We start from the raw sequence: 27,900 nt of genomic DNA, 5'->3' as shown, positions 1-27,900 counted from the left end.
TCCAAGAGAAACAAATCTCACATTAGCTATGTCCAAAAACCTGTCTCATTCTTGTTTTTCCTTCATTCCTACCCCTCTCCCTGATTTCCCTAATGAAGTTTTTATGAAATTACAGATCTTGATGTAATTAGTACAAGGCCACACAGAGACTGTCACTCACAAAAGAACATCCTTCTTTTATTTGAACTTTCCAAAGAGCATCTTCAGATAGTTTAGATAAAACCCAATGTTAACATGTTTTCCTACTCGACATCTTGTTTGATATCAATACCGAGGAGATAACAGGACAATGTTACATTTCTAGATTTCTCTCTCAGACTTTTACACTTTGAATATAATCATAGCACTATATAATGCCCAATACCTAAGCAAATGTCTTACAGCTCAGACATTCTAGAATTCTATCATATAGGAAGGTGGCAAAGTGGATAGAGTGAGTCAAGAACACATGAGTTTGAATTCTACTACCCTCAGACATCAACTAGCTCAATGACATTGCCCCACTCACAAATCTATCTGTGCCTCAGTTTCCTCATTAGTAAAAATGGGGATAATAATATCCTTCCTATGGCATTGTTGTGAGGATCACATGGTAGAAAATATCTAAAATGCTTTGCAAACCTTTAAGAGAGAAAAAGCTAGCCATTATTATCCAGTTTTCAAAATTATCAAGCAATAACTTGATTGAATCGAAGAAGAAAATACATAGTCAAACTTATCACTATAACCTATTAAAAATAAATGGTAGCCCTCTGAGATAAAATTGGCAGGGACTTCACATAAATTACTAACTAAGAAGCAAATATTATCGACTATTTTATGATCTGGCCTTCATTGCTTATTTTAACTTCAGAGATGGACATCTTAGCTGCGCCAAATGTTTTCCTTTCTTCCATAGCATTATCTTGACACTGGGTGTTTTTGAACTTGAGCCTCTCCAGATACACAATTGGAATGGTTAAGACATTGATGGTTTAAGGATTGCTCAAACTAGTTTTGCCATCACATACCTTAGCACTTGAATTTATCAATACAAAACATAAATGCTATTCTGAGGAACCTGTAAGAATGGAATAACTGAGATAAAGAAGGATCTGGCAAATTTTTAAGCAAAATAGAAGACATTCAGTTTATTTTGAGAGGTAGTGTTGTATCAGTGATTGAGTTCTGGCCTTGAGTTAGTAAACTTGGGTTTAATTCGGCTCACACACTTTTTAGCTCTGTGACCAAGGGAAAAATGTCTCTGAGCATCACTTAAAAATTTTAATACTTCCCCATCTCACCTCAGAAATTACTTTGTACATATTTTGTATTGATTTGTCTATGGATGTGTGGCTCTCTCCCAGTGGCCTGAGGTAAACCTGATAAATGCTTGTTCAATGAGAATGGATCTGTAAAAAGGCAATACTGATATTTGTACGTTACTCCACATTGTGGGGTGGTGAGGACAACATTCTTTGCAAACCTTAAATGACTATCGAGGTAAAGAAGAGTTCTTATTTTCTTATAATGAAAAGCAGCTGTGTAGGATAGATAGTTTTCATACATGCATAGTTTCTTACTTTATGGTTCTCATGGCATCAAATGTTTTCTTCCAGAATTGCTATTCTGATCACATGGGGCAAAAGGATTATTTGGAACCTAACTGATATATAAGATTAAGATACAGGATTATATATACATACACACACATATATGTGTGTATATATATATAAGAGTAAAGTTTAAGTGAAGGGACAAGCATACTAGGTTTGAGGGCATAAGACATATAAATTTTCATGGAAAATGGAAAGAGGTGATTTAATAGAGCTGCACAACCTGAGAGCTGGGAGGGGGCACAGAAAGCATCTGGTCTAATCCATACTGACCAGACAGGCCATCCAGTAAGTGGCCAACTAGCCTGTACTTGTTGACCCTTAGTGATAGGGACTGAGGCAGCGAGATGACACATTAGATAGAGCCCTAGGTGTGGGATCAGGAAGACTCATCTTCCTGAGTTCATATTTGGCCACAGATACTTACTAGCTGTGTGACCCTAGACAAGTCACATAACCCTGTTTGACTCAGTTTTCTCATCTTTAAAATGAATTGGAGAAGGACATGGCAAACCACTCCAGTATCTTTGCCAAGAAAATCCCCAATAGGGTCACGAGAAATCAGACATGACTAGAATTACTAAATAACAACCGTGATAGAAAATCTACTACTTCCCAAGGTGGCCCATTTCACTTTTGGATAAACTCTAAATTTGCTGTTATTCCTTCCACTAAGCTTCGGTGTCTCACTATCATTTCTACTCACTGCTCTTCATTTTATCCTCTGGATCTACGTGGAACATTATGTTGTAGTAGTGGAAAATCATATCTGGAGTCAGAGCATAGGGGTTTAAATCTTGGCTCTGGCATTTGGTGACATTTACTACTTGTCTAACCTTAATTTCTAGACCTCAGTTTCTACAGCTACAAAATGAGGTTGGACAAGCTACAAATCAAATGCCCTTACCAGTTCTAAGTAAGTAAACCAATAAGCATTTATTAAGTTTTTCCTTTATGCCAGGCACTGTAAAAGCACTAGAAATGCAAAGAAAAAGCAAAAAGTAATCAAGAAACTTACATTCTGATGGCGGAAGCAACATGTAAATAATTGGGTACCCACAAGAGACCTCCACAGTAGACAAGACATAATGTTAAAGAGAGGACACTGGGCTCTGGATAGGGCTGGGTAAGGGCTCCTGAAGAATGTGCCATCTGAGCTGATTCTTGAAGGAAGCCAGCTGAGCTAGGAGACAGATGTGAGGGATTCCAGGGAGGCAGTGCAGAGGCACAAAGACTGGAGATGGAGCACCGTGGACTAGGGAGACCACCCTGGTTGGACTTCAGTGTGTGGGGAGGGGAGTCATGCATAAGAAAGCCTGGAAAGAGGGGCAGCTGGGTGGCTCACTGGATCAAGAGCCAGACCTGGAGATGGGAGGTCCTGGGCTCAAATCTGGCCTCAGACACTTCCTGGCTGTGTGACTCTGGACAAGTCAATTAATCCCTTTTTCTAGACTTTATTGCTCTTCTGTCTTAGAATTGATACTTATTATTGATTCTAAGATACAAGGCAAGAATTAAAAAAAAAATAAAGAAATACTGAAAAGGTAGGAAGAGGCCAGGCTGTGAAAAGTTTTAGATGCTAAATAAAAGATGTATCATTCTTTTCCTTTAACCCTTACCTTCTGTCTTAGAATCAGCACTATTTTTTGGCTTTAAGGCAGAAGAGCAGTAAGGGATAGGGAATGAGAATTAAGTCACTTGCCCAAGGTTACACAGTTAGGAAGTGAAGGGGGCAAGAATTAAGCCCGGATCTCCCATCTCTAAGCTTCACTCTCTATCCACTGAGTTACCTAGATGCCCCCAACAGATATCATTCTAAAATTAAAAGGAGACTTTGAATCTTAATGAGTGGACAGTGACATGGTGAGACTTTGGCAGTTATGTGGAGACGAGATTAGAGGGTAGAGACTTGATTTAGTAATAACAATTGGAAAGCTATTGTAATAGTCAAGTATGGGGAAATGAGCGCTTGAGTTAGGGTGGTATCTATGTGAGTAAAAAGAAGATGTATAGATGTGGAAGCAGAAATAACAAGATTTGGCTACAAATCATTTGCCTAGGATGAGTCAAATTTAGCAATGAAGCATGACAGCAAGGCTGCAAACCTGGGTGAATGAAAAGATGGTGGTGTCCTCAACCGAAATGGAGATATCTGGGCAAAGGGGAGGGTTTGGGGGAAGAAAGATTCCTACAGGGCATCTAGTTCAAGATGTCCAAAGGTCTGTTGGTATTCTAAGACTGGAGGTCAGGGATAGATATAGTGATCAAGGAATAATCTGCAGAGAGATGCTGAAACACCATTGGAGTTAATGAGATTAAGTGAAATATTTTAGGTAGAAAAGTTAAAGAGTTCAGAAGATGGAGCCTTGCAGAACTGTCCTACAAGATCGTGGGCATGACACTTATGAAGAGCCAGTAAAGGAGACTCAGGATTACAGACAATTCAGGCAATTAGGTCAGACAATTAAGAGGAGAACCAAGCAATGACACAATGCTCAGAGTGGAGAGAATATCTAGAAAGAAAAAGTGATCTGCAGGGCCAAAAATTGCAGAGTCTAAGAAGGATAAGGATTGAGAAAAGCCCATCGTATTTGGCAGTTAAGATATCATTAGCGATTAAGAGATGAAGAAAAGTAGGCTTAGGCAATGGAAAGAGTATTAAACTTAGAGTCAGGAAGAACTGAATTTAAAGTCCTGCCTCAGACACTTATTAATATGTGACTTGAAGCAAATCATTTAACCCTGTCTCAGTTTCCTATATCTACTAACTAGGAAAAATATTATCTACCTTCCAAAAGTTGTTGTGAAGATCAAATGAGATCTCACACACAGACACAAACACACAAGATAGTACAGCAAATAAATAGAGAACTAGTTCTGGAGTCAGGAAGGCTCATCTTCATGAGTTTGAATCTGGTCTCAGACACTTACTAGCTGTGTGACCCTGGGCAAGTCACTTAACCCTGTTTGCTTAAGTTTCTTCATCTATAAAATGAGCTGGAGAAAGAAATGGCAAATCACTCCAGGATCTTTGTCAAGAAAACTCCAAAAGGGGTCATAAAGAGTCAGATATGTCTGAAAAGATTGCATATCATCATATATGCATACAAATGTATATATACATGCATTTCTATATATGATAAATATACTTATATGTATATATAGAAATGTGTATATATACATGTAGTGCTTTGCAAACCTTAAACCACTGTATATGTTATTTTAAAGCTTAAATTATTTTAGTTAAAATAGCTTTATTATTATTATTATTAGCAGCAGCAAAAGTTGTAATAACTTGGAAGAAAAGTTTCAGCTAAATGATGGAGTCAGAAGTCAAAAAAGAGTGAAAAGGGGGGAAGTGGAAGCACCTACTATTGATGGCCTTTTAAAGAGTTCAGCTGAAAAAGGGAAGAAAAATATGGGGGAAATATTACATAATTGTAAGGGTATTTTATAGAGATATGTTGTTGGGAGAGGGTCTTTAAGATCTTTTTTTTTTTTTTTGCACTATCAAGTGAGATCTTGCATTTTCTACATTGGAAAAGACATGGACTAGTATAGAATATCACTTGCCACAAGTCTGTTTTTCCCCTTCTCATACCATCATAAGGAAGTTCTCAATAATTGAGTATATTGTTCTCTAAATTTTTACATAGGCAAAAGTCTTGTTGTTTTTTTTCTCATTCACCTTTTGTAGATGTTAATTATCAGATTTATTCCATGATGGAATTTTATCTTCCTCTAGATACTTTGTAACTTGATTCTTCAGGGTCCTCACATGTGTGTCACCATTAGTTCAGGTCTCTTTCATGTAAAATTAGTCTTCATTCAGGCCCCCCCCCCCATTTCTGTTATTTCATGCTATTTCTACCTCCTCGATTTCTGAACTGTGATGTTACTGTCCAAATAGAGTTATTCTAGCAATTGCAGGAAGGCAGATGACTAGACAACAGTTTGTATTACTGATATAGGAGTCATTCCTGAATCAACTGTCTATACAGTTAGAGCTCCTATATTTTAGAGCAAATATCGAAATTCATTTAAAGTCAAAAGAAAGAATAAATGTGAGAAATAGATCTGACACATAATTAAAAATCCAATCAAATTCTGTTTTCAAATTATTGATGAGAGGAAATGAAACAGATGAATGGGGAAAAGACATAGACACTGGTTACATTCATTTTATGCAGAAGTTTGACCGAATGGCCCAAAAGAACACCTTCTTCCATAAAGACTGCAGTTACTTGCCAAATAGAGAGATGTGGCAGCTGGATATGATCAGTTTTGAATAGAGATTTATCTATAAAGTCTTTTGGAGAACAATTACAGAAGATTAAGAGTAGTATCATCTCAAAAAAAAAATAGAGATAAATGGAGGGCGTAATCACTAGCTTCCATTTCTAAAAATGAAACTAGCCTGGCAGGACCTGCTTTCGATGAAGTCTAGACTCTTGCTTTCTTTTCTAAATAATCACAAACTCTCAAATAATACATCCTATAGTTTTTCCAGGAACAAAGGTCAAGCCCATTAGCCAACAGTTTGCAATCTCCAACTTCTCTGATACAATCTCGCCAGGCTATGCCCCTTTCCTCCAAAAGAGAAGAGGAGAAAGAGACAAAATAGTCAGAATGACTGCTTGATCTATAATTAATAAAACCCTGATAATGCCTTAGGTAGCTTCCCCATCACTGATGTTTGGAGTCTACTTATTGGAGATAGGATCATTTGAATAAGGGTCACATTTCTTCTTTCTGGGTAAAGCTCATGGCTCTAACTGGTGGAGTCACCTGGAACCTTCTGGCATAGAACAAGTTTGAATTTTTTTAATAAATGCTGTTGTGTTCTGCTTTACGTCTCCAGGGCTAGAAATAGACAGCAGAGGCTTAGGAGACCCGAGAATGACAGTTAGCACATGTGTTCTTATATACTTTTTATATGTGTGTCCCTCTGATGATCTGTATAATGTCACTAAACCTCTAAGTTAGGTTTAAGAAGTATGGGATTGTGTTTCTATTCCTTGAGATCTAGGAGCAGATTAGCTCATTCTCTCTCTCTCTCCCTCTCTCTCTCCCTCCCTCCCTCTCTCCCTCTCCCTCTCCTCTCTCTCTCTCTCTCTCTCTCTCTCTCTCTCTCTCTCTCTCTCTCTCTCTCTCTCTCTCTCTCTTATGAAAGTCAATACAACATTTAGAGGCAACATGGTGTACCAGAAGGAGCCTTGGATTTGGCCTAAGGAAAAAAAAGTCTGGGTTCAAATCCTGATTTGCCACTAACAAGATTGGTATGTTTCTGTTTTTTTTTTTAAACCCAAACCTTCCATCTTAGAATTAATACTGTGTATTGATAACCCAGTGGAAGTGCTTAATGGATCCAGGAGTGGGGAGGGAAGAGGGAAGGGAAAGAAAATGAAATATGTAAACATGGAAAATATTTTTTAAAAAATACTGTGTATTCATTCCAAGGCCAAAGAGCAATAAGGGCTGGGTAATGGGGGTTAGATGACTTGCCCAGGGTCACACAGCTAGGAAATATCTGAGGCCACATTTGAACCCAGGACCTCTCCTCTCTGGACCTGGCTCTCTATCCACTGAGTCACTTAGCTGCCCTTCTAAATTTCTGTTTTGCAACTTACAATCTAGGTAAATCACTTTATGTCTAAGTGCCCTGGTTCCCGGGCCTGTAAAATGAGGGGGTTAGCCTAGATGATTTCCAACTGTGAAAGACTTAAACTATTCTCAGCGATACAACGATACAGGACAATTCTGAAAGACTTATGACAAAGAATGCTACCAACCTCCAGAGGAAGAAATAGTGGAGTCAGATGCATGTCATAGCATACTATCTTGCATATTAATTTATTTATGGTTTTATTTGGGGGTCTTGGTTTTATAGTGTTCTCTCACAACAATGAACAATATAGAATTAAATTTTGCATGATAACACATATATGACCCAGATAAAATTGTTTACCATCTCCAAGAGGCAGGAGGGAAGTGAGGGAGGGAGACAATTTGCATCTTATAATTTCAGAAAACCTATGTCCAGGCAAGCAAGCCTCAGACCTGGGGAGGGGCAAGTAGTGTTCTAATTTGGAAGAACATTTGAAAATTGTTATCACCTATAATGGGGGAAATAAAATATCTTTGAATAAAGAAAAAAAGACTAGATTATTTCTAAGATGCTTCTACCTCTGAATCCTATCATGCTATGATTTATTCATTGTAAGTTCTAGAACAACTTTCTTGTTCTCACTGGTCTATCATGGGATCACTGATAGTGGTTTAGCAATTCATCTACTCATTTTTTTCAGTATCCTAGGATGTAGTTCATCTAGACCTGGCAACTTGAAAATACTGAGAGAATCTATGTGTTCCTTTCCCACCTTCTCATTTTTCTCAATTATACATAAGCTCATTTCCTTAAAAGTTCTATCCTGGTATCATGTTTTTGTGTGGAGATGAGTAGGTTCCCAAAGCTATACCAGTGAGGTACAAGTTTGAGCATATCTTATCAAGCTGGAAAGACTTGGAGTACAGTTGATCAATGTCTGCCTACCTGCTGTCTGAAGATTGGCCAACTAGATGTTGAGAAGTTTGTCATCAGAAGTTAGAGTATTTTGAAATACATCATCTTGAAGATCATTTCTTATGGTGTAGAAGGATTGAAATCAGCAATGAGAGAAATAATGAACATTTCTATAGTTCTTTAACAATGGAAAAGTTTTAGAGATTTCTAAGCAAGTTGCTGAGCTGGTAGATGAAATAACCATAATAACAAAATCAGTGATGTCTGGAGGTAGAGAAGCACTCTTCCCAGGATGGTATAACTATACTATGTAAACCTTGAGGAGTCTTTCAAGCAAAAAAAAAAAAAACAAACAACCATTTCACCTACTCCAAAATAACTGATTAAGCAAATTAAAAAATTCTAAAGTTTTGATGAAAACCCAGAAATTGGCAATAATGACAAAATATAGTCAATGTTGGAGAGGCTGTGGAAAGATAGGCGTAATGCTACACTATTGGTGAAGTTGTGAATTAGTCTAACCATTCTGGAAAGCAATTTGTAACTATACTTTTAAAAAAGTGACTAAAATGTTCATGCTTTGTGACCCAGAGATATCACTGTTAGGTATATACTTTAAGGAGATGAAAAACAGAAAGAATGGAAAGTTCCATAAACATCAAAACATCCATAGTATGTTTTTGTAGTAGTAAAGAACTTAAAAGAAAATACGTGCACATTTATTGGGATTGATTGGGGAATAACTAATGAAATTGTAGCAACTGAATGTAATGTGAGAAATTTAAAGAAGTATAGTGAGTGTTTTATGAATGAATGCAGAGGGAAGTAAGCAGAACTAGGAAAACAACATAGATATATACACACATATATGATTATAGCACTGTGTAATAACAAAAATGAGACTGAATGATTGTAATTATAATGATTAAGCTTGACCCTAAAGAAGAGTTGACAAAAAGCAGACCACACACCCCATCCTCTTTGTTGGGAGGTAGAAGACTATAAGTATAGAGTGCTATGTAAATAGGATGTCCCAAAAGTTCCAGTTGAATTATTCTCTCTCTGCCTCTGTTTATTGGGTAAAAATTAAGGAAAGACAGAGAAATACAGCAGTAAGAATTGAAGGATAAAAAGTAAAATATGCATTAAAAACAAAAATTTAAAAATATTGTGTTTATCATACAGGACCAAAAATGATATTGAAGATTACCTGCCACCAGAACTATTCAAAATCTGTCCTAAAGTATGGGCTGAATCTTTTCTAGTCTATTCTAAATAAATGTATCAGTATGGTCTCTTTAGGAGAAACATGAAGTATGTCCAACTCTATCATTAAAAATGGGAATCCTTTTTTTTCCTTCTCTTTTGCTGCCCTCATTACAGATCCATTAATCTGTTGGGCATTCCTTCAAAACTCTATACTGGCTTGAGAAACTGCAGGACTGAGTTTCCCAAATTAAATCTTTCATGAGGAGCAAGCAATTTTCAGAAACATACAGTTTAGTGATTCCTGGTTATCACTTGCTGGAATAGTTAATCTGCCTCATCAAGAACACAGCTAAGAGCAATTTCACATGATTTGCAGCATTCATCAATCTATCATCAGTCTTTGATTAAACAAACAGGGACTGTCTTTGGGCCAAACCATACACCAGAATGCCAGTCCTACTTTCCTCATGTCTGGTATCAAAAACATGTGGCTTTCCCTTGAAAAACAGAGTATCTGCTCTGTGGGCACTTGTCAGCAAATCTAGTCATGAACTGTTTGAGCCCAAACACTTTCCTGAGACTCAATAAGTACAACAAATATTGGAAAACCAGATTAATGGACATGTGAACAATTGACTCTTTTGAGTTCAGCTTGATTCATCTAATATATTAGGCATCTCCTGTACTGTTCAATCACTAGAATACAAAGCTTTTTAGTCATTTTTTCATTTGTTATCTGACGTTTCATGATCCTATTTGGGATTTTCTTGGCAAGGATACTAGAATGGTTTGCCCTTCTCTGGCTCATTTTATAGATGAGAAAACTGAGGGAAATTGGGTTAAGTAACTTGTTCAGGGTCACACAGCTAGTCAGTATCTGAGGCCAGATCTGAACTCAGGAAGATGAATCTTCCTGGCTCAGACCAAAGTTCTCTAATCTCTGCTGTGTCTGACTGTTGTAGAACTCAAAATATTTTAATCATATTCTTTCCCTGCTCAGGTTTCTTCACTGAACATCCAGTTAATGATATTCTCTCAGCTATTATAGAGGATTGATACCTTAATTCCATGTTCTAACAATCTCTATATTCTTTTCTGATTGGTTCACAGACTTAGAGCTGGACGTGACCATAGAGGTTAGCTAGCCCAACCTCCTCATTTTATAGAGAAGGAAATTGAAGCCCAGAGAAATTAATTGACTTGCTACACGTCCCAGAGGTATTAAGAGTTAAGAGTTAGAATGAAAACCCAGGTGCTCTGACACCAAATTCAATACTCTTCCCACTATACTATTTTACCTCTGAAAAAGGAGGGGAAAGACATTGCCTGTTACACTGTCCAACTCTTACACAAAGACTTGTGAGTTCTTCTTTGAGTTTAATTCCAGAAAAAAAGTTTCTGACAAGTATATGTGATTTCTTTTGTTATGATGAAAATCCAATGATCCAAGAGTTTTCATTTTTTTTAAATTTAGCTTCTAGAAAACAGTGCCAAATTTAGTAGCAATTGTAGTATCTTATCCCAGGTAATTCAAATCTACTCTCTGATAGACTTCAGAAATTCCTTGTTTGAACATATACTTACAAAATTGGGTTTCTCTTTAGAGAATTTGTCTCTTTTTATTTAAACCCTTACCTTCCATCTTAGAATCAATACTGTGCATTGGTTCCAAGGCAGGAAGCAAAGGCTGGGCAATGGGAGTTAAGTGACTTGTCCAGGGTCATCCAGCTATGAAGTATCTGAGGCCAGATTTGAACCTCCATCTCTAGGATTAGCTCTCAAATCACTGAACAACCTAGCTGCCCCTTCTAATCTCTTTTGATGCCAGTATTCCAATCTACATAATAAATTTCCTTTTTGAAATAGACCAAATAAACTCCCAAATAAATATATGCATGTGAAAAAAAGTAGTTAAAAAACTAATAAAACCCAAACTACATCAATAGCAGTAGAATGTCCAGGTCATGGGAATTAATTATCTTAATAAACAAAGTTAGTCGGACTATATCCTGTAAATAGGACTATATCATATCAATATTGTGAATTCTCAGCACCACATTGCAAGAGGCACCTTTAAAGGCTAGATTGCCTCTAAAGGAGGGCAGGTAATGTAAGGAAAGACATAGAAACCATCTCAATTAAGAAACAATTATGAGAGAATTGAAGATGGAGAAATCTAAGGTAGAACGATGTCTGTCTTCAGTGATTAGAAGAATTTCCATTTCAGAAGAGTAGACTTATTCTGTATTGCTATAGAAGAAAGAATTAGGACCTGCGGGTAGATACTAAAGGGGAAGATATTTCAGCTCGATAGAAATAAGGACTTTGTAACAAGCAGAGCAGTTCATCAGTGAAATGGAGGGGACATGAACCACACCTGTGGAAGGGTTCAAGCTCATGTTTATTCTGCAACATAGTATACTGAGAAGAGAATGGGCTTTGAAGAGCAGAGGACCCATGTTTGAATTCTAGCTTTGTTTGTTACTTCCTGAATGATCTTGGGCAAGTCAGTTGCTTACTCTGGGCAGTTTTCTCATCTATAAAATGAATGGATTAAGTTGGAGGATCACCAAAGTCTTCTCCAGTCTTAAATGCTATAAGTATTTGTTTTAGAAGGGGATGCCTGAATTTTGTGAGTATTTGGATGAGGTAAAGTCTAAGGCTCCTTTCTGATATTTTTGAACATGTATAACCCTGGATCTTCTATTTGCAATCCAGAGCTAAAATGCAAATCAGCCAGAGTCCATAAAGGATCTCAAACTAATTATTCTCCATTATCATATAGGGGATCATCAACCAGGGATTAGGTAGTTCCACTTCTTCTACTTAGAAGTTGGTCTCTATTCTTTGTTAAAGGCATTCTTTCTAGACTCTATAAATGTTGAGGGAGAGAGATGTCTGCTCATTATCATTAGTCTCCAGTTCAAGGATGTTTCAACACAGACTAATAAACATTTTTTTGGCAATCTGAGTGTCTCTCCTCCTTCTGGCTCCCTCACTCTGTCTCTCTCTTCAAATCTCTAAGGCTAGAAATACAGGGACTGAGCCCAGTCCTGCTACTGATCAGCATGCAACTTTTAATAAGTTTTCTTCCTGATCCGGGGTGATCATCTCTTTCTCTATCCTTCCCCATCCTTGGGCCTTTTCTGGTTGCTCACCATATTAATGATGAACTTACTATGGATACTCAATCAGCGACATCCCTGCAGTTCAGAACTCCAAGGCTCTAGAGATCTACTAGACTTGGTTTCCCTCTTTTCTCCTTAACTTTTTCCATTTAGTCCTTCTGAAGTAGCTATTCTATCCCAGGGAAAACTCAGCATATACCCAGAAACACTGTTTATTATCTCACTAAACCCTTGGGCAGGTTCCCTTCAACAGCTCACAGTCAGAAGAGAGTAGAGTTAGGTGGTGAGTTTCCACTGATCAGGGAGATTCTGAGTCAATTCTGGCAGACATTCTGGAGGTAACAACAATGTCAACATTTCATCTACTTCCTCTCAATTGCTTTCTCGTAGGCTTGTGGCTTAAAAGCAAAATGACTTCAAACCAAGTCTCTACCTGGATTAACACAGGTCCTCTTTTCTGTGGACTGAAGGGATCTAGAAAAAGTTGTGCCTTGACCCAAGAGCAAGATTAAATAGAGAATCTGGGAAAGAGAGGCAAGAAAAACTGGAGACAGGAGAGTTTGTAGAGGAAGAGATAGTGGCTTTTGAGTGATATGGGAGTCATCTAGAGAGGCTAGATGTGGAAAGGCCAGGGAAAGCCAAGACACAGCTTCATTCTCTCCAACTCCCCAAACCAAGGAATGGAATTTGGTCTTTTTATTTAACTTCTTAATTTTATTATTAAAAAAAACTCAGGCCATATAATTTATGAGTGAAAATACATTTTAACTTTTTAGGACCAAACATTTATGGGTTTTAGGTATAAAAACGTGACATATGCCAAACATCTGGATATTCAGAAGCATCTAGATATCTGATGACAAGAAAGTCCGACATTCAACACAAGAAATCTTTTTTCCCATCACATTTCTATCTGAATTATTAGAAATTACATAAAGTCTTTAAGCTATAGATGGATAAGTAACAAATGTAATTTATTAAAAATATCAGTCATACTTTAAACATCTATTCAGGTAAAATAAAGTTCAGCAATATATGTGTAGCACTCATGATAGCAATTACATTCACTTCCATTTTATGAACTTCAGTTTCATTTCTAGAAAATGGGCACTCTAATCCTGAAAGACACCAATGTAATTGCCACCTTTAGTATGTCCAGGAATGAATAAGAATTACCTTTGTATCACTCGAATAACTCCCTTGAGATTCAGATTGAAGAAAGATTCTACAATTTGAAAATTTGCCTATTTCTTTGCCTACTGTGAACACATTAAGAGCTTCTCTGGCTAGTAATTCAACAGCATGTGATTATTTAATGTTAACAGGATGAAAACTCAAAGTTGAAAGTCATTTTAATGTATAGGGCAGGGTAAGTGAAGAGTAGAAAATTAGGAAAGATACGTGACATTCACTAGGAGACCAGGCTCTTCTTTTGACTTAGGTGACTCTGAGCAAGCTGTTGAATTTCTCTAACAATTTTTGGCATCTTTAAAATGAGGGCAATTGTTGGGTGTGATGACAGAAGGGATTCTTTATTCAGGTATGGCTTGGACTACATGGTCTCTGAGGTTCCTTCGACATCTGAGATTTTGAGATTCTGTCACTAGATGATCTCTGAGGGCCTTCTGATGCTGATAAGTTAATGAGTCTATTAAAAGAATAAGTGAGCTGTTTTGCCATGCTTCAGAAATTGTGTGAAACTGTCTGTAATGTGCAAGAATGAAATGCCTAACAAATTTGCTTGGAGTTCTGGTGGGGTAGTTCAGCCGGTTATGGCAAGGTGATAATGATATCAAACTTATTGTTGGTTGGAGCCCCATTTGGGTTATTAGTTTCCCAAAGGGTGATGTAAACAGGCCATGACACTGAATTCAGGGCAACTTTTTGGAAAACTGCCAGGGGACACAGCTTATGAACAGACTGGAGCAAATTCATGTCTACAACTTGAATAGTAACTCAAGGGATGCATCACAATAATGACTAGACAGAAATTACCCCCATTAGTGGATGGAGTACACTGTTTAGGAAGGTTTCAGATTAATAAAGATATGAATCTAAGGCATATTATAGGAGCCATTGATTAGTATTATCTTAATAATAATAAATATCCTTAATTTAGTAATGCTTTACGATTTTTAACATGCTCTACATATACTATCTCATTTGGTCCTCACAACAATTATGCCCATTTTACAGATGAGGAAATGAGACTGAAAGAAACTAAGTGACTTGTCCAGGGTTACCCAGCTTTTAAAGTTCTGTGAAAGGATTTGAACGCAGATCTTTCTGAACCAAAATCTAACACTCTATCCACTGCTCTCCATATCCTTTCTTTTAAGAATTTTCAGGAATTTGTGATGCATTTGAAAGAAGGGAATTTCTAAAGGAATATATATTGTGAACAACAGTTCTGGGATATTCCTCCCTCCTTTCTCACAACTCAGCAAATATACTTTAAAAATATATGCCGCTGGGAGTTTTTTCTTTGAAGAGTTGGAAGGTGGTGTAGTAAAAAGATCATGTGGCATCCCTCAATGACAACACATCTGGATAAAAAGTGAAAGATTCAGTCAATCATCGAGATATGTGGTCCACATGATGCCAGATGTTCTCAGTAGTTCAAATATTTGGATGACTCCATTTTTCCAGATCTGATGGTGGTATATCCATTAAGAACATTCAAGAAATTCCAATGTTTTCACCATTTGAAAAGGGGTCCTGCTATAATAGACTGATACCAGTGTTTCACATTTATGCAGCCCATTTAACATTTACAAAATGATTTCTTGACAACCACTTTGTGAGGCAAACAGTGTAACTACTCTAGATTCCATTTAAGAAGAGCATCGAAGACAGCCAGCAAACATGACTACCCAAAGCTTTTAGAAGCTTCTCCAGTTTTGCTGCAGGGACCATCCAGACACAGTGAGGCCCCCTGGAAATTATTCTCAGGAGTTTCTTTTATGTCCCAACCCACCTCATTGTAATTCTAATTCTATCCTGTCCTCAAATACACTTGCATTGAGGAGAAAGAGAAAAAACTAAATTCATACCACTCAGTTAGCTAAAAAATATTTATTAAGTGTTCCTTCTGTGCCAAGCAGTGTGATTAGTAATGGAGTTACAAAGGGCAAAAGTCATTTTAATTTCCAATAGACTCATTCAGCCTATGGCGGAAAGTACATATAATCCTAGAAATCACAAATTACTCTCTTGAGGACATTAATTGTATCCAATACTGTTTTGATCTTTTGAAAAGATTTTTTTTCTAGATTCAGGCATTCTATTTCCAGGAAAGATTCCAGAAAGGCTTTACTGTTTGTTCTTGACAAAACAACTTCTTAATTAACCCTATTCTAAGGGCAGAGAGCGGTTCAAGGGAGACGATAATACTAACAAACTCAAAAATCTTAAGAAGTTACACAAAGTAAATATTTCATGTTTCCTTATAAAGATTTGATAAATATCTCCATATTTGTCAGGCATGCTGAACTATAGAACTAGAGCTCTCTGATTGCAAGCCCTCAGGGGATGACTATCCAATGAACTATATAGCTGGCAAAGTTGGACTGGAGGAAAACATAGCTAGGACCAAAAGAAGTATCAAGCTTGAAGGTTGAGAGGATGCTCTTGGACCCAGTTGGTCACACCTTGACTATTGCTTCATGTTAATCTACCAAGTTAACGTGGAGCATACACTCATTTGCCTTTGATAATCTTTTAGGAGTTGAACACACTTTTTGCTTGTTTTAGATATTACTATCTGACAAGAGTAAGATGGAGTAAACTGCCTGTGCTCAGGATCAAATTAGGCACTCAGGTGGCACAGTGGACTGGACTTGGAATCAGAAAGACCTGAATTCAGATCCTGCCTTAGACACTTTCTTAATAGCTATATGATGCTGAGTAAGTCATTTAACTTATCTAAGTCTTTGTTTTTCAACTTGTAAAATGGAAATAATAATAAAACCAATCTCCAAGGGCTTTTGCGAGGATCAAATGAAATATGTAAAGTGCTTTGCAAACCTTAAAGCACGATTTAAATGTTAGTTATATTAAGGCTTGTTCAGAACACAGACCAAAAGAGTGGAATAAAACATTTCTGGGAATTTCTTTAAATCCTTACCTTCTGTCTTATAGTCAATATTATGTTCTTCTAAGGCAGAAGTGTGGTAAGGGCTAGGCAATAGGGATTAAGTGACTTGCCCAGGGTCACATAACTAGGAAGTGTCTGAGGCCAGATTTGAACCTAAGACCTCTTGTCTCTCCAGTGGAATTTCTTAAACTACTGACAAATGTATTTTTGTCCTGTTACAGTACCATTAAGACCAGATGATAGAATGATGCTTCAAAACAGGGGCTGGAATGTATAGACTTGAGAAAGGATAATCTACTTGTTTCATGTTCAGTGAAATGGATTTTGAAGACTGAATCTTTAGGTGAATAGCAATAATTGCTAAAATTTTAGTCTCAAAAAGATGCCAGAATTTCCCTTGACCTAGTGATTTGTTCCTATAAAATCACAGTAGGCTTGGATGGGACTGAAATATCTGGTTGATGGAATCTCCTACTTGTTGAAGTGGTCTTTCTAGGTCTCTGCTCCTTGTGTAGTCACAAAGACAAAGACAAATTAGATAGAATGAATCTCTTGATTATATCCAATCCTGAAGTTGTATAGTCAATACATGGGCTAAATGAAACTATATTTTACTATATCATATTTAGGAAATACTTCTAGAGTTATGAAGTTAATATTTCTGTTCTCTTTGGTTGGCTAATATCAAAACATTTAACTAAATTGTAATAGTTACTTCAATGGTAACTACCAGTCAGTATTACAGGGACCATTCTGGATGGCAAAAAACAAGCATGATAACTGATTCTTAACATGTCTTAGAAATCATAAAAATACTTGGGAAATAAAGTTTGCAGAATATAGCATGCAACCAATTTTGTCTAAAAACAGTAAAATGCATGTGTAGAATTCCCTCACATGTATACACATACCGCATGCTAGTAACTTTTCTGAAAGCAAGAAAAAAAATTAAAGCATTTTTTTCTTCTTTGTTATTTGGCTTCTGTTCTTCTCTAGATTGACATCCCTTCCTCCCCCCAGTCCCCCCCACCTTCAACTCATTTCAGCTTCTGTGAGAACAATTAATTCAGCCTGCTGAGATGGATTTGTTCTTATAGTCTTGGCAATAAAAGTTTCCCTTCCCAAACAAAGGCATAAGATAATGTTTTATTATGCCATAGTTTGTAACCAGCATCAGAATAGATAGTCAAAGTTATATCTTGCTCCATACGATGTTCTTCTTTTCAGATATCCCACATTACAACATGTCATTAAGAGTTCAGCATAAACATATTAAGACACTAAAATGTAGTCGAGGAAAGATAGAGGCAAGTGGAAACCTACATGACAGGCTTCCACTTACCTCTCAGTGGTATTTCAATATTATTTTGTAGAGAAAAGATATGAAGAGCATGCTGTTGCTGCTCTTCAAAAGATTAAGCTAAGTGAAGAAAATGATCATTGTCAAATGACTCATTTCCCTATATGCTTTCTTACACTCACCTTCAGCAGGCTGGGTTGTTCCTTGGGAGACTGAAGTTTCCTTAAGCTCCTCTCGGGACTGTATGGACGATGGGCTAATGCACTTGGGAAGGGGAGAAGTCGGGGCTGCAGGAGCACTCAAGTCTAAGCAGAGTTCAGTCCTGCCTCGGCTTGTACTCCGACTTCTCAGCTCCTTCTCATACTCCTCCGTTGCCAACTGCTCCAAGTATTTGTATCTGAAAGTTAAATTCCAAAGGGTTTCCGTAAAAAGAAAGAGAAGGCTGTGGTTGCTGCTTGTTTATGGCTGAAACACCTGCAGAGTGAGCTGATTTCCTGATGCATGGACAACAGTGCAAAACGGACTCATGGGTCGGTCTGCCAAAAAACGAGACTGCAAAGCCAAGATGCTAATGATAAAAGAAAAAACTCACACCATTCATAGCAGCTCAAATAGTGGGGAGAAAGACAATGTCACCAAGTCCCCAGATACTGCCAGTCCATTCTCTATAATCTTATCTTTACCACTTGGGAAGCATTTGAATAAATAATCCAAACAAAAAACCCCCAGGACAGAGAAAGTTCCAAACAGACAACTCTGAAAGTGCACAGATGAGGAGAAAGGAAGATGGCTCAGTGCAAAGGGTAAAACAAACAAAAAAAAAGTTCCCTAGAAAAATACCAATAGTGAGAGTTTGGACTGTGGCCTCTGAGTTTCTGAACCTGCTTCAATGCTAACAGCAATGCACTGGAATTCACTTTGTTCTCTCAGCGTCTACAATGGAAACTTTTTTATATTCTAAAATATTTCTGAGCCGGACTCAGCCACCCAATAGCTTGGACCTGACGTCACATATAGTTGATTCATCAAAGTCAGTTTAAAAGAACAAAGATACATCTGTTTTGCATTTTAGGCAGGCAGAACTCACTGTTTATTAAGACCAGCTACCAATCATATTCTTCATACTGTGCTTTATAGAATCAGACCAAAATAACTTTGAAATATGTGCCTCTTCCAGATGTCTGCTAATTTTATCCACCATTATTTGCAAAGGAATAAATTGATGAATATAACTGTAGCAGACTTACGACTATCTTATCATAATTACATTCTAAAGAGCTTTGAGATGTCTCCCTCCTCCCTCAGCATCTCTTACAATATAGCTACATGATCAATAACCAATAGCTAATTGATCATGACATTCCCACCAAGGAGCCCATCCAGCTCCTACACATTCTACCATTGCTGAATCACTATAGAACCACATCCTAAAATCACTTAAGACAAGGAAGGCAGTGCACATGTTAACATTTTCTTGAAACTAATGCAAAGTTTAAAATAATTCCTGTTTTCTTGCCTCAAAGACTCTAGAAATTCTTTATGTTGTAGTAGCCGCTTCCCTTCTTGCCACCTATTCAAGTACCACTTACATTTTAAGACCCAGCTCCAGTCCATACCTTTATGGAAGTGGAAGAGAGGACTTCTAAGAACATGGCAACTCAAGGTGATTTCTCTCTTTGCTGAAAGTCCTACAGCTCCACCTATGTGACCCTCATTTGAGATTTATGATTTACTGATTTGTATAGTTGGTTATCTTTGTACATGTATACTGCTTGTATTCCCATGCTAACTACATGCACCCGGAGGATATGAGCATTTGAGTCATTTGTAATGACCTCAGCACCTAGGACAGTGTCTGGCATATAACAGACACCCAGTAAATGTTTGCTGCTGATTGAAAATAAATGTGCCATACAAAAGCACTGTTGGTGGCCCAACCATTCTGTAAAGCAATTTGAAATTATTTGAAGAAAGTGACTAAAATGTCAGTACAGTTTGACCAAGAAATTTCACTGCTAGGCATATTCTCCAAGGAGGTAAAAGTTAAAAAGAAAGGTTACCAAAGTATTTATAGCCAATTTTTAAAAATTTACTTTTTAGGGGGCAGCTGGGTGGCTCAGTGGATTGAGAGTCGGGCCTAGAGATGGGAGGTCCTGGGTTCAAATCTGGCCTCAGACACTTCCCAGCTCTGTGACCCTGGGCAAGTCACTTGACCACCCAATGCCTAGCCCTTACCACTCTTCTGCCTTGGAGCCAATAGACAGTATTGACTCCAAGAGAGAAGGTAAGGGTTTAAAAAATAATAATAAAAATAAATTTACTTTTTAGTATCAAAGAACTAGAAATAGAATAGACACAATTGATTGAGGAATGATTACATTTATATGCATAGTGGTAGCTGGTGAAGTTTTCACATTTAATTATTTCTACCTGGGGAGTGAGAAAATGGTACCTTCCTTGACAAAAATTTTATTTCCCAGAAAGTGAAAAAACACAAGGTGATCTCAAATTTTGGTTTCATCTTCTAACCAAAAAAGAAAAATTGGTTGGGAATAAAAAAGAGATAGCAATCAGATCATCTCATAATTTATAATAGTCATGAAAGTGACCAGTCAACGTTGAAATATCTTTACCTTGTATTTTAAGAAAGCAAATTTCCAAGAGTTCAGAGAAAAGATAGCTGGAAACTTACAGTTAATTTAAGTCAATACAGTTTTATTAAGTACTATTTCTGTTTTGGGTGCTATGAATAAAAAGATTAAAAACAGATACAGCTACAAAATTTAGAATCTCATAGATTGGAAAGATGAAATGTACACCGTTAAGTATGAGAGAAATATAGCAAGGTAAAATAAGAGATGAAGTATACTTCAGGAAGTATAGGAATATTGGAGGAAGAAGAAATCACTTTTGTTTGTAAGGATCAGGTTATGCTTTAAGGAGGAAGGGGTCCCTGAGCTGAGCCTTGAAGTAAGAGGAAAATTTCAACTGTATGAGATGAGAAAGGAATGTGTTTCAGGCATGGGAGATTGCTTGAATACCCAGAGGCTGGAAAAGTTCAAGGTGAGAGCAGGGAAAAAACTTAACCTGGAATTCAGAGACTGAAAGAAAACTAAAAAAGTATACTGGAACTAAAATATGAAGGGCCATGGACAATACACTTATTGAAGAATTTGGATTTTATCCTATAAGGAATGGTAAACCACTGAAGTCTTCTGAGAGGACAGTGATATGAGAAAACATATATTAGGGCAGTCATTTTGGCTATTTTATGGAAGATGGAATGGAGAGGGGAGAGACCAGTTCAGAGATTTTTTTTAAACCCTTACCTTCCATTTTAGAATCAATACTGTGTATTGGTTCTGAGGCAGAAGAGAGGTAAGGGCTAGGCAGTGGGGGTTAAGTGACTTGCCCAGGGCCACACAGCTAGGAAGTGTTTAAGGCCATATTTGAACCCAGGACCTCTTGTCTCTGGGCCTGGTTCTCAATCGACTGAGACACCAGCTGCCCCCAAGTTAAGGGATTTTTACAGAATGAAAGTCTCAAAGGTAAAATTCTGATTTTATAATTGTAAGTTCAATAAGGAGAAGGGGGGAGGGACAGAGGCATGTAAATAAAGAGACCAGTAAAGTCACCTAGAAAGTTTCATGATGAGGTTAGATTTAAAAAGACAGTTAGCACAGTAGATAGAGCAGTGGTGAATAGGGAGGGCACCATAGAACAATGGGAAGGGCATTTTACCGGGGGGGGGGGGTGATTTCTAATGGTGACAATAGTCCAAAGAGTTCTAGTCTAGAATAAGTTAAGGCTTCTGAAAAAAAAAAGGTAAGAGAAGTAAAAAGAGAAGGATCCACTTGCTGCATATTTTCCTTCTATTTTCCCTACCATCTAGAAGAATCTTCAAATTGATGAAGGCAGAAAAATATATATTTAAGAATGAGAGCCTAGGCTAGGTGACAAAGGCAGGGAGCCAGAGTAAGTTTACTGAACAGGGGACTGATATGATCAGACTGGTGTTTTAAGGAACTTTGTTGTAGAGAAATTGGAGATGATTAGATTTCTTTTAACTGCAATGTTACAGAAAGAGCAGTGATGAGGCCAGAACTAGCATAGTAACTGTGTGAGAGGAGAGGAAGGGATGAAGAGAAGAGATGCTGCCAATGTGGAAACAATAAGATTTGTGAGTTGGTTGAGTATGTTGAAGAGTGAAGAGTCACACATAATGCTGAGGTTGTTAACTTGGTACTTCAGAAGAAGAGAAATAGGGAAGTTTCGAAGAAGTGTGGGTTTGTCAAATGCACTTCTAGAATTCAGATAGACTCACATCACTCCTGGTCCTGGAGGGTAGTAGGTCGCCTCTATCTTCAGTTCCCAAAACCTTATACTGCAAGGATAAAATCAGGTACTACTCCTCAGTGAAACCATCTTCAAATGCTTTAATTCTAAGAGCTTTATCCCCCTTCAAATTACTTTGAATTGACTTCTCTGTGGGCAGGTTGCATCTTTCAAATAAAAGGTAAGCTTCTTGAGGACAGGAACTGATCATATTAGTTTCAGAATCCTTGTCCACTAACAGTGCCTGGAACACAGTAAACACTCAAAAATATTTGTTGAATTGTAATAAATGCTTGTGTAATTCATTCAATGGGGAATGAATTAGACTAATGGCCTGTAAACCATTTTAAACCCTAAAATTCTATGAGAGTAAACTGTTTCCTCACACTCCTTATCCTCTTTAACTTCCCTGTGACATGTGACACTGTCAATCACCCATCATTTAGAATTCTTTCTAGTATTTTATGACACTATGCTTCCTGGTTCTCCCGATTCTGACAATTTCCCCTGTGGCATCTTTATTATTTCCTCTTCTTTTTCCTTAATTATGTGTATTTTACAAGGTTCTTTCTTCATTTAAATCTACTTAACCCTCAGTAAATTTTAGGAGAGACATGAAGGAGATCAGAGAGGCCAGGAGATAGAGAGGAGAATTCCAGGAAAGAACAGCCAATGAAAGAGCTAAGAGGCCAAAGATGGAATACCTTATGAGAGGAGGCCAGTGTCACTAGATCACAGAATTCCTTGTGAGAAGTAAGATCTAAGAAATTTGGAAGAGTAAGAAGGAGTCAATTTATGAAAGGCTTCGAATACCAAACAGAGGTTTCATATTTGATTCTGGAGATAAAAGAGGACCACTAAAATTTAAAGAAATAGGGAGTGGCATGGTAAGAATTGGGTTTTAGGAAGAAAAATATGACAGCAGAGTGGATAATGATCTGGAGTTGTTAAATAGATTTGAATATTGCAATAGTCCAGGCATGTGATGAGTGACTGCCTGGACCAGGGCAATGAAACTGAAAGTCAGAGAAGATAAATGGTCCTGGCTCATGGTTCCATGATTGGTGTCAGAGATCAAATTTTAATAATAAATAATAATATTATATTATATATTATAATATAATAATAATAAATATATATAAATAAAAATAATAATAAAAATAATATAATAATAAATAATAAAATAGTTTTGTCACTATATGGCTTTGGGCAAGTCACAACCTCTTTGGAATTGTTTCCTTTATATGTCAATGAGAGGCTTAAATGAGACCACTTCTTAGGCTCCTTCCAGCTTTACATCTATTATCCTATGATCATATATTATGTTTATAGGCTTCACTGCCTTCTTGAATATCTCTTTGAGGATAACTCCAAATCCTTATTTTTCTAGCCTTGAGTTTTTGTCTACACTGCTGTTGTATACTTCAAACTGCATAGATGATGGTATCTTTAACTGAATGTCCACTAACATTTCAAATTCAAATGCATGTCTTTTCTGAACTAATTGTTCCCTCTCCAGTTGGTGGCCCTTTTCTACAATTCCAATTTTGTCCATTCCTCTATCATTCTTCTGGGTTTCCAACTCAGAATCAAGTGCTTACAGTCAGACAAGACCTTGGCCATCTTGTCAAACCCTAGTTAATCAGAGATACAAACACTCCTTTCCATCCAACTTTGCTGTCAAGAAGAAATCCAACCTCTACTGCCACACCTTCAGTTATGAGGACCATACTGAGGCAATTCTGCCAGGAATATTGTCCTAATATGTACTTTCTACCTCTCTGAAACTTGCATCCATTGAGACTAGTTCTACTGTTAGGGATTACTGAGATTGTACAATTGGTTTCTCAGTGCAACACTATCATTTCCACTTTGTCAACTTTGTTCATGCTTTCCTACCAATTTAAAATGCCCTCCCCCTTTCCCATTTAGCTCTGACACTTAAACATATCAAATATTGAACCTTCAAAAATCATTTTAATTTCGTCTGCCTCCATGAGATTCTCTTTCGCTGATCCAGTCGGAGTTGCCTCTCTCTACTCTGAACTCTTTTGCATTTATAACCAATAGGACACAGTTTCATATTTAATCATTTCTAATTATTTCACATGAGTTCATGGATGGGTTATAATATTTTGTACTTTTTTGGTATCCCCAAAAGAACCTAGGGCAATACCAGACATAGAGAATGTGTTCAAAAGATGTGTCAATGAATAGGAAAAAATTGTGTTTGACTTGCTAATCATTACCTTGCCTATTACCAACTCTTGGGATTTCTATCCCCAATGCCACGTTTCTCTAAAGTGGCATAGTGTGGCCCCATTACTTTGACAAACCACTAACTACCACTAAAAAATGACTTGGAAGACTGGTTAGATAATTACTTCCCAATCCTCAATGGTTTGGAATTTTCTTCATTTTGCTCCCCAATCAATCAGGTTTGTATCGACTTTGAGAAATCTTCTTTCTCTTGGTGCTATTCACATAGATCTTCAGAAATAAAGAACTAGAGAGCAACTTTTTCAACACAAAGCTCAATTCTGGGTTGCTAAAAAGCCACCTAAAACAACACACATACTATCTGTGACTACAATTAACTGCCAGTAGTGGTCTATAGGAGCATGATATTTTAGAGATAAAAAACAAACCAACAAACAAACTTGGACAGCATTTAAAAGAACAAACATAATTATTCACACTGAAATCTGAAATCTGGATGGGTGCAAGAGGAAGGGGAAGAGGAGAGCAGGAAATTGGCCAAGTTTTTTGCACCGTCTTAATTGTCTTATTTGGAGAAAAATAAGCAGCCAAAAATAATGAAATGAAATAGCTTCTTCCCAATAGTTTCCGTATATTTCAAGGTCTGTCAGAGATAGCTCAGACTTTAAGACACAATGCCCCGAGACCTCACCAGCAGCTTTTAAGTAACTACAGCTGTTTTTGTTTGCCATGTGTGGACATAACCTAAAAGTACAATCACACAACCTAAAAAAGTTTGGAATCCGGAACTCTATCTAAAATATATTTGAACTCTCCAAATCCCTCAATTCTATTAAAAATAGAGCAAAATGTCTCAATAAAAGGACTATTATTAGGGCAATTATATGTAATAAAATTAAATAAACACCTTCAATGAAAGAAAAATACTGAGATCACAAACTATTAAGTTTCTCTCTTTCCTTGCCTCATTCCCTCCTTACCTCCCTCCCTCCCTCCCTTCCTTCCTTCCTTCCTTTTTTTTTTTAAACCCTTACCTTCCATCTTGGAGTCAATACTGTCTATTGGCTCCAAGGCAGAAGAGTGGTAAGGGCTAGGCAATGGGGGTCAAGTGACTTGCCCAGGGTCACACAGCTGGGAAGTGTCTGAGGCCAGATTTGAACCTAGGACCTCCCATCTCTAGGACTGGCTTTCAATTCACTGAGCTACCCAGCTGCCCCCCTTTCTTCCTTTTTTTTTTTTAAAAGCCCTTACCTTCTGTCTTAGTATCAATTCTAAGACAGAAGATCAGCAAGGGCCAGGCAATTGGGGCTAAGTGACTTGCCCAGGATCACACAACAAGGAATTATCTGAGGCCATATTTGACCCCAATCCTCTCCCAGACTCTAGGCCTGGTGCTCTATCTACTGTACTAGCTACCTGCCTCCAGTCTTCATTTCTGGTTGCTTCATTTTGCTAATCTGTTCAAGTGCCAGCATCCACACTGCACTTTTCACTGTCACAGCCAATCAGAATTACCATGCATCCTCTATGGTTGAAGAAGGAGACATTTGGAACTAGACAGGACTAGCTCTAGGAAAGTGTCTGTGATTTCATCAGGGGAGGAACTCTTGGTGTGGGAACTCTCTCCACCAAGAAAGAGCACAAGGTATATGCGATTTAGGAGATAAGACCTAGGGAGTTTGGCAAGGCACTTCAAGATGCACTGTCATGCTTAGGGTGGTTTGACTTGGGAGCAAAAGAGGTGGGACTTCAACTTAGGTCTTCTTAACTCCAAATCCTACACACTATTATGCTATGTGTCTATCTTAGGCTACAAAGAACATGATAGGAAAAATGATTATCTTTTAAAATATGTAATTGAAATAATTTTAACAAAGTGGCTTATTTTGTTTAATTAGTCATTAGAGCCAGCTTTAACCTTTGTATTTTTTCCAAAAATGTGTTGACCTCTTATCCAATGAACTGGCAACCTTCATTAAGATGTGTTTTTGGTAAGATGTTTTTAAAATAACAACAAAAAAGTCAATTATTAAAGGATAATAGGCAATTAGGTGGCCTAGTGGATAAAGCACTGGACTTGGAGAAAGGAAGACCTGAATTCAAAGCCAGCCTCAGATACTTACTAGCTATGTGACCGTAGGGCAAAGTCACTTAATCTCAGGTTGCCTCAATTTTTTCAACTTTAAATTGGGGCTAATAATAGCACCCACCTTACAGGGTTGTTGTGAGACGTCTGTAACAATTAGTACAGTGTCTACCTCATAGTGGGAGTTAATAAATGAGTGTTTCCTTATTTTTTGTTCCTCCCCCTAATAAAACTGCTTACCTGTGAATTCTGGAAATGAAGAAAGGTTCTTCAGTCTTACCAGAGACACCTCCATCCTTAGTGGTTTCACAGCACTTACATATAAAATGTGGCTTATCAGAATATCCCATTCCTCAACCACAGTAATCTGAGGTGTTAGTGGATTTAATTTAAACTGCAACCATACTAAAATATTTCACTTTAATAGTTTTTCTTGCATGCTTGGTTAGTTTTGTGTTTTACTTCCAAGAACTGTGTGGTTAAAATGGGAAAGGGGACAGGCAGACATACAAACCTTTCTTCTCTTGCTTGCCTTTGCTCCTCTCTTTTGTCTAAATAATCTCGGCTAACAGAATCATACAGGAGAATTTTTTTTGAAGAAATGATGGAGAGAATGATAGCATTAGATGATCAGCAAATGATAAAGAAATGGTTAACAATAATGAAAGTCTTCTTTTAGTAATAAAAACAACTGTAGATGGAAAAGCATTCCCTCCTGTTTCAAAAAATTGAGTCTGCATCCTTCCTTTGTCCCTATCACAATATAATAACAATCATAATGATGATAAATAATGATAATAGCATTTATATGATGATTTAAAGTTTGTGAATCTCTTCATATACACCGACACCCTTAAGTGGATACAAACTTGGACTTTTCAGTACAAAAGATTCAAGTACTATCAGCATTTTTACCTCAACATAGTAGTTAGTGACAAGTGGAAAAAGGAATATAAGAATAAAAGCTGACATTTATAAGGAGATATAAGGTTTGTAAAATGTTTTAAATATGTCATCACATGCCACCATGTTTGATCCCTTCAATAATTCTGTGAGGTAGATGACATTATTATCCCCATTTTGTAGCTGAGGAAACTGAGGCTGAGAGACATTATGGGATTTGCTCAGGGCTACACAGCTAGTTTGAGGCAGAATCTGAACTAAGGTCTTCTTGATTTTAAATCCATCATTCCATTTACTATACCATCTAGCTACCTAATAATAGAAACTATGTGACGATCCCAGTTTCTTTCTTTGTTTATTTTCCTCCCTCCCTCCCTTCCTTCCTTCCTTCTTTCCCTACTTTTTTCCCTTCCTTCCTTCCTTCCTTCCTTCCTTCCTTCCTTCCTTCCTTCCTTCCTTCCTTCCTTCCTTCCTTCCTTCTTTCCTTCTTTCCTTCCTTCCTTCC

The 27,900-nt window shown here is 37.3% G+C and overlaps 1 protein-coding gene across 14 annotated transcripts in view; it reads right to left on the bottom strand.

Moving 5' to 3' along the window:
• Nucleotides 1-27,900, bottom strand: part of FHOD3 (formin homology 2 domain containing 3) — a 719,587-nt gene that overhangs the window by 97,712 nt on the left and 593,975 nt on the right. For 8 of the 14 annotated variants that reach the window (XM_007486745.3, XM_056820791.1, XM_056820792.1 and 5 more), the window contains one exon: nucleotides 18,034-18,248. In XM_007486745.3, the coding sequence (XP_007486807.2) occupies nucleotides 18,034-18,248 (215 nt within the window). Of the gene's footprint in view, nucleotides 1-18,033; nucleotides 18,249-27,006; nucleotides 27,058-27,900 lie in introns of all 14 variants that reach the window. The other 6 variants (XM_007486741.3, XM_007486739.3, XM_007486740.3 and 3 more) reach the window with 1 other exon arrangement.

This window comes from Monodelphis domestica, chromosome 3 (genome assembly GCF_027887165.1).
Source record: "Monodelphis domestica isolate mMonDom1 chromosome 3, mMonDom1.pri, whole genome shotgun sequence".
In the NCBI taxonomy this organism is placed as follows: Eukaryota; Metazoa; Chordata; class Mammalia; order Didelphimorphia; family Didelphidae; genus Monodelphis; species Monodelphis domestica.
The sequence above is the reverse complement of the archived record's forward strand: the minus strand, read 5'-3'. Positions and strand labels throughout refer to the sequence as shown.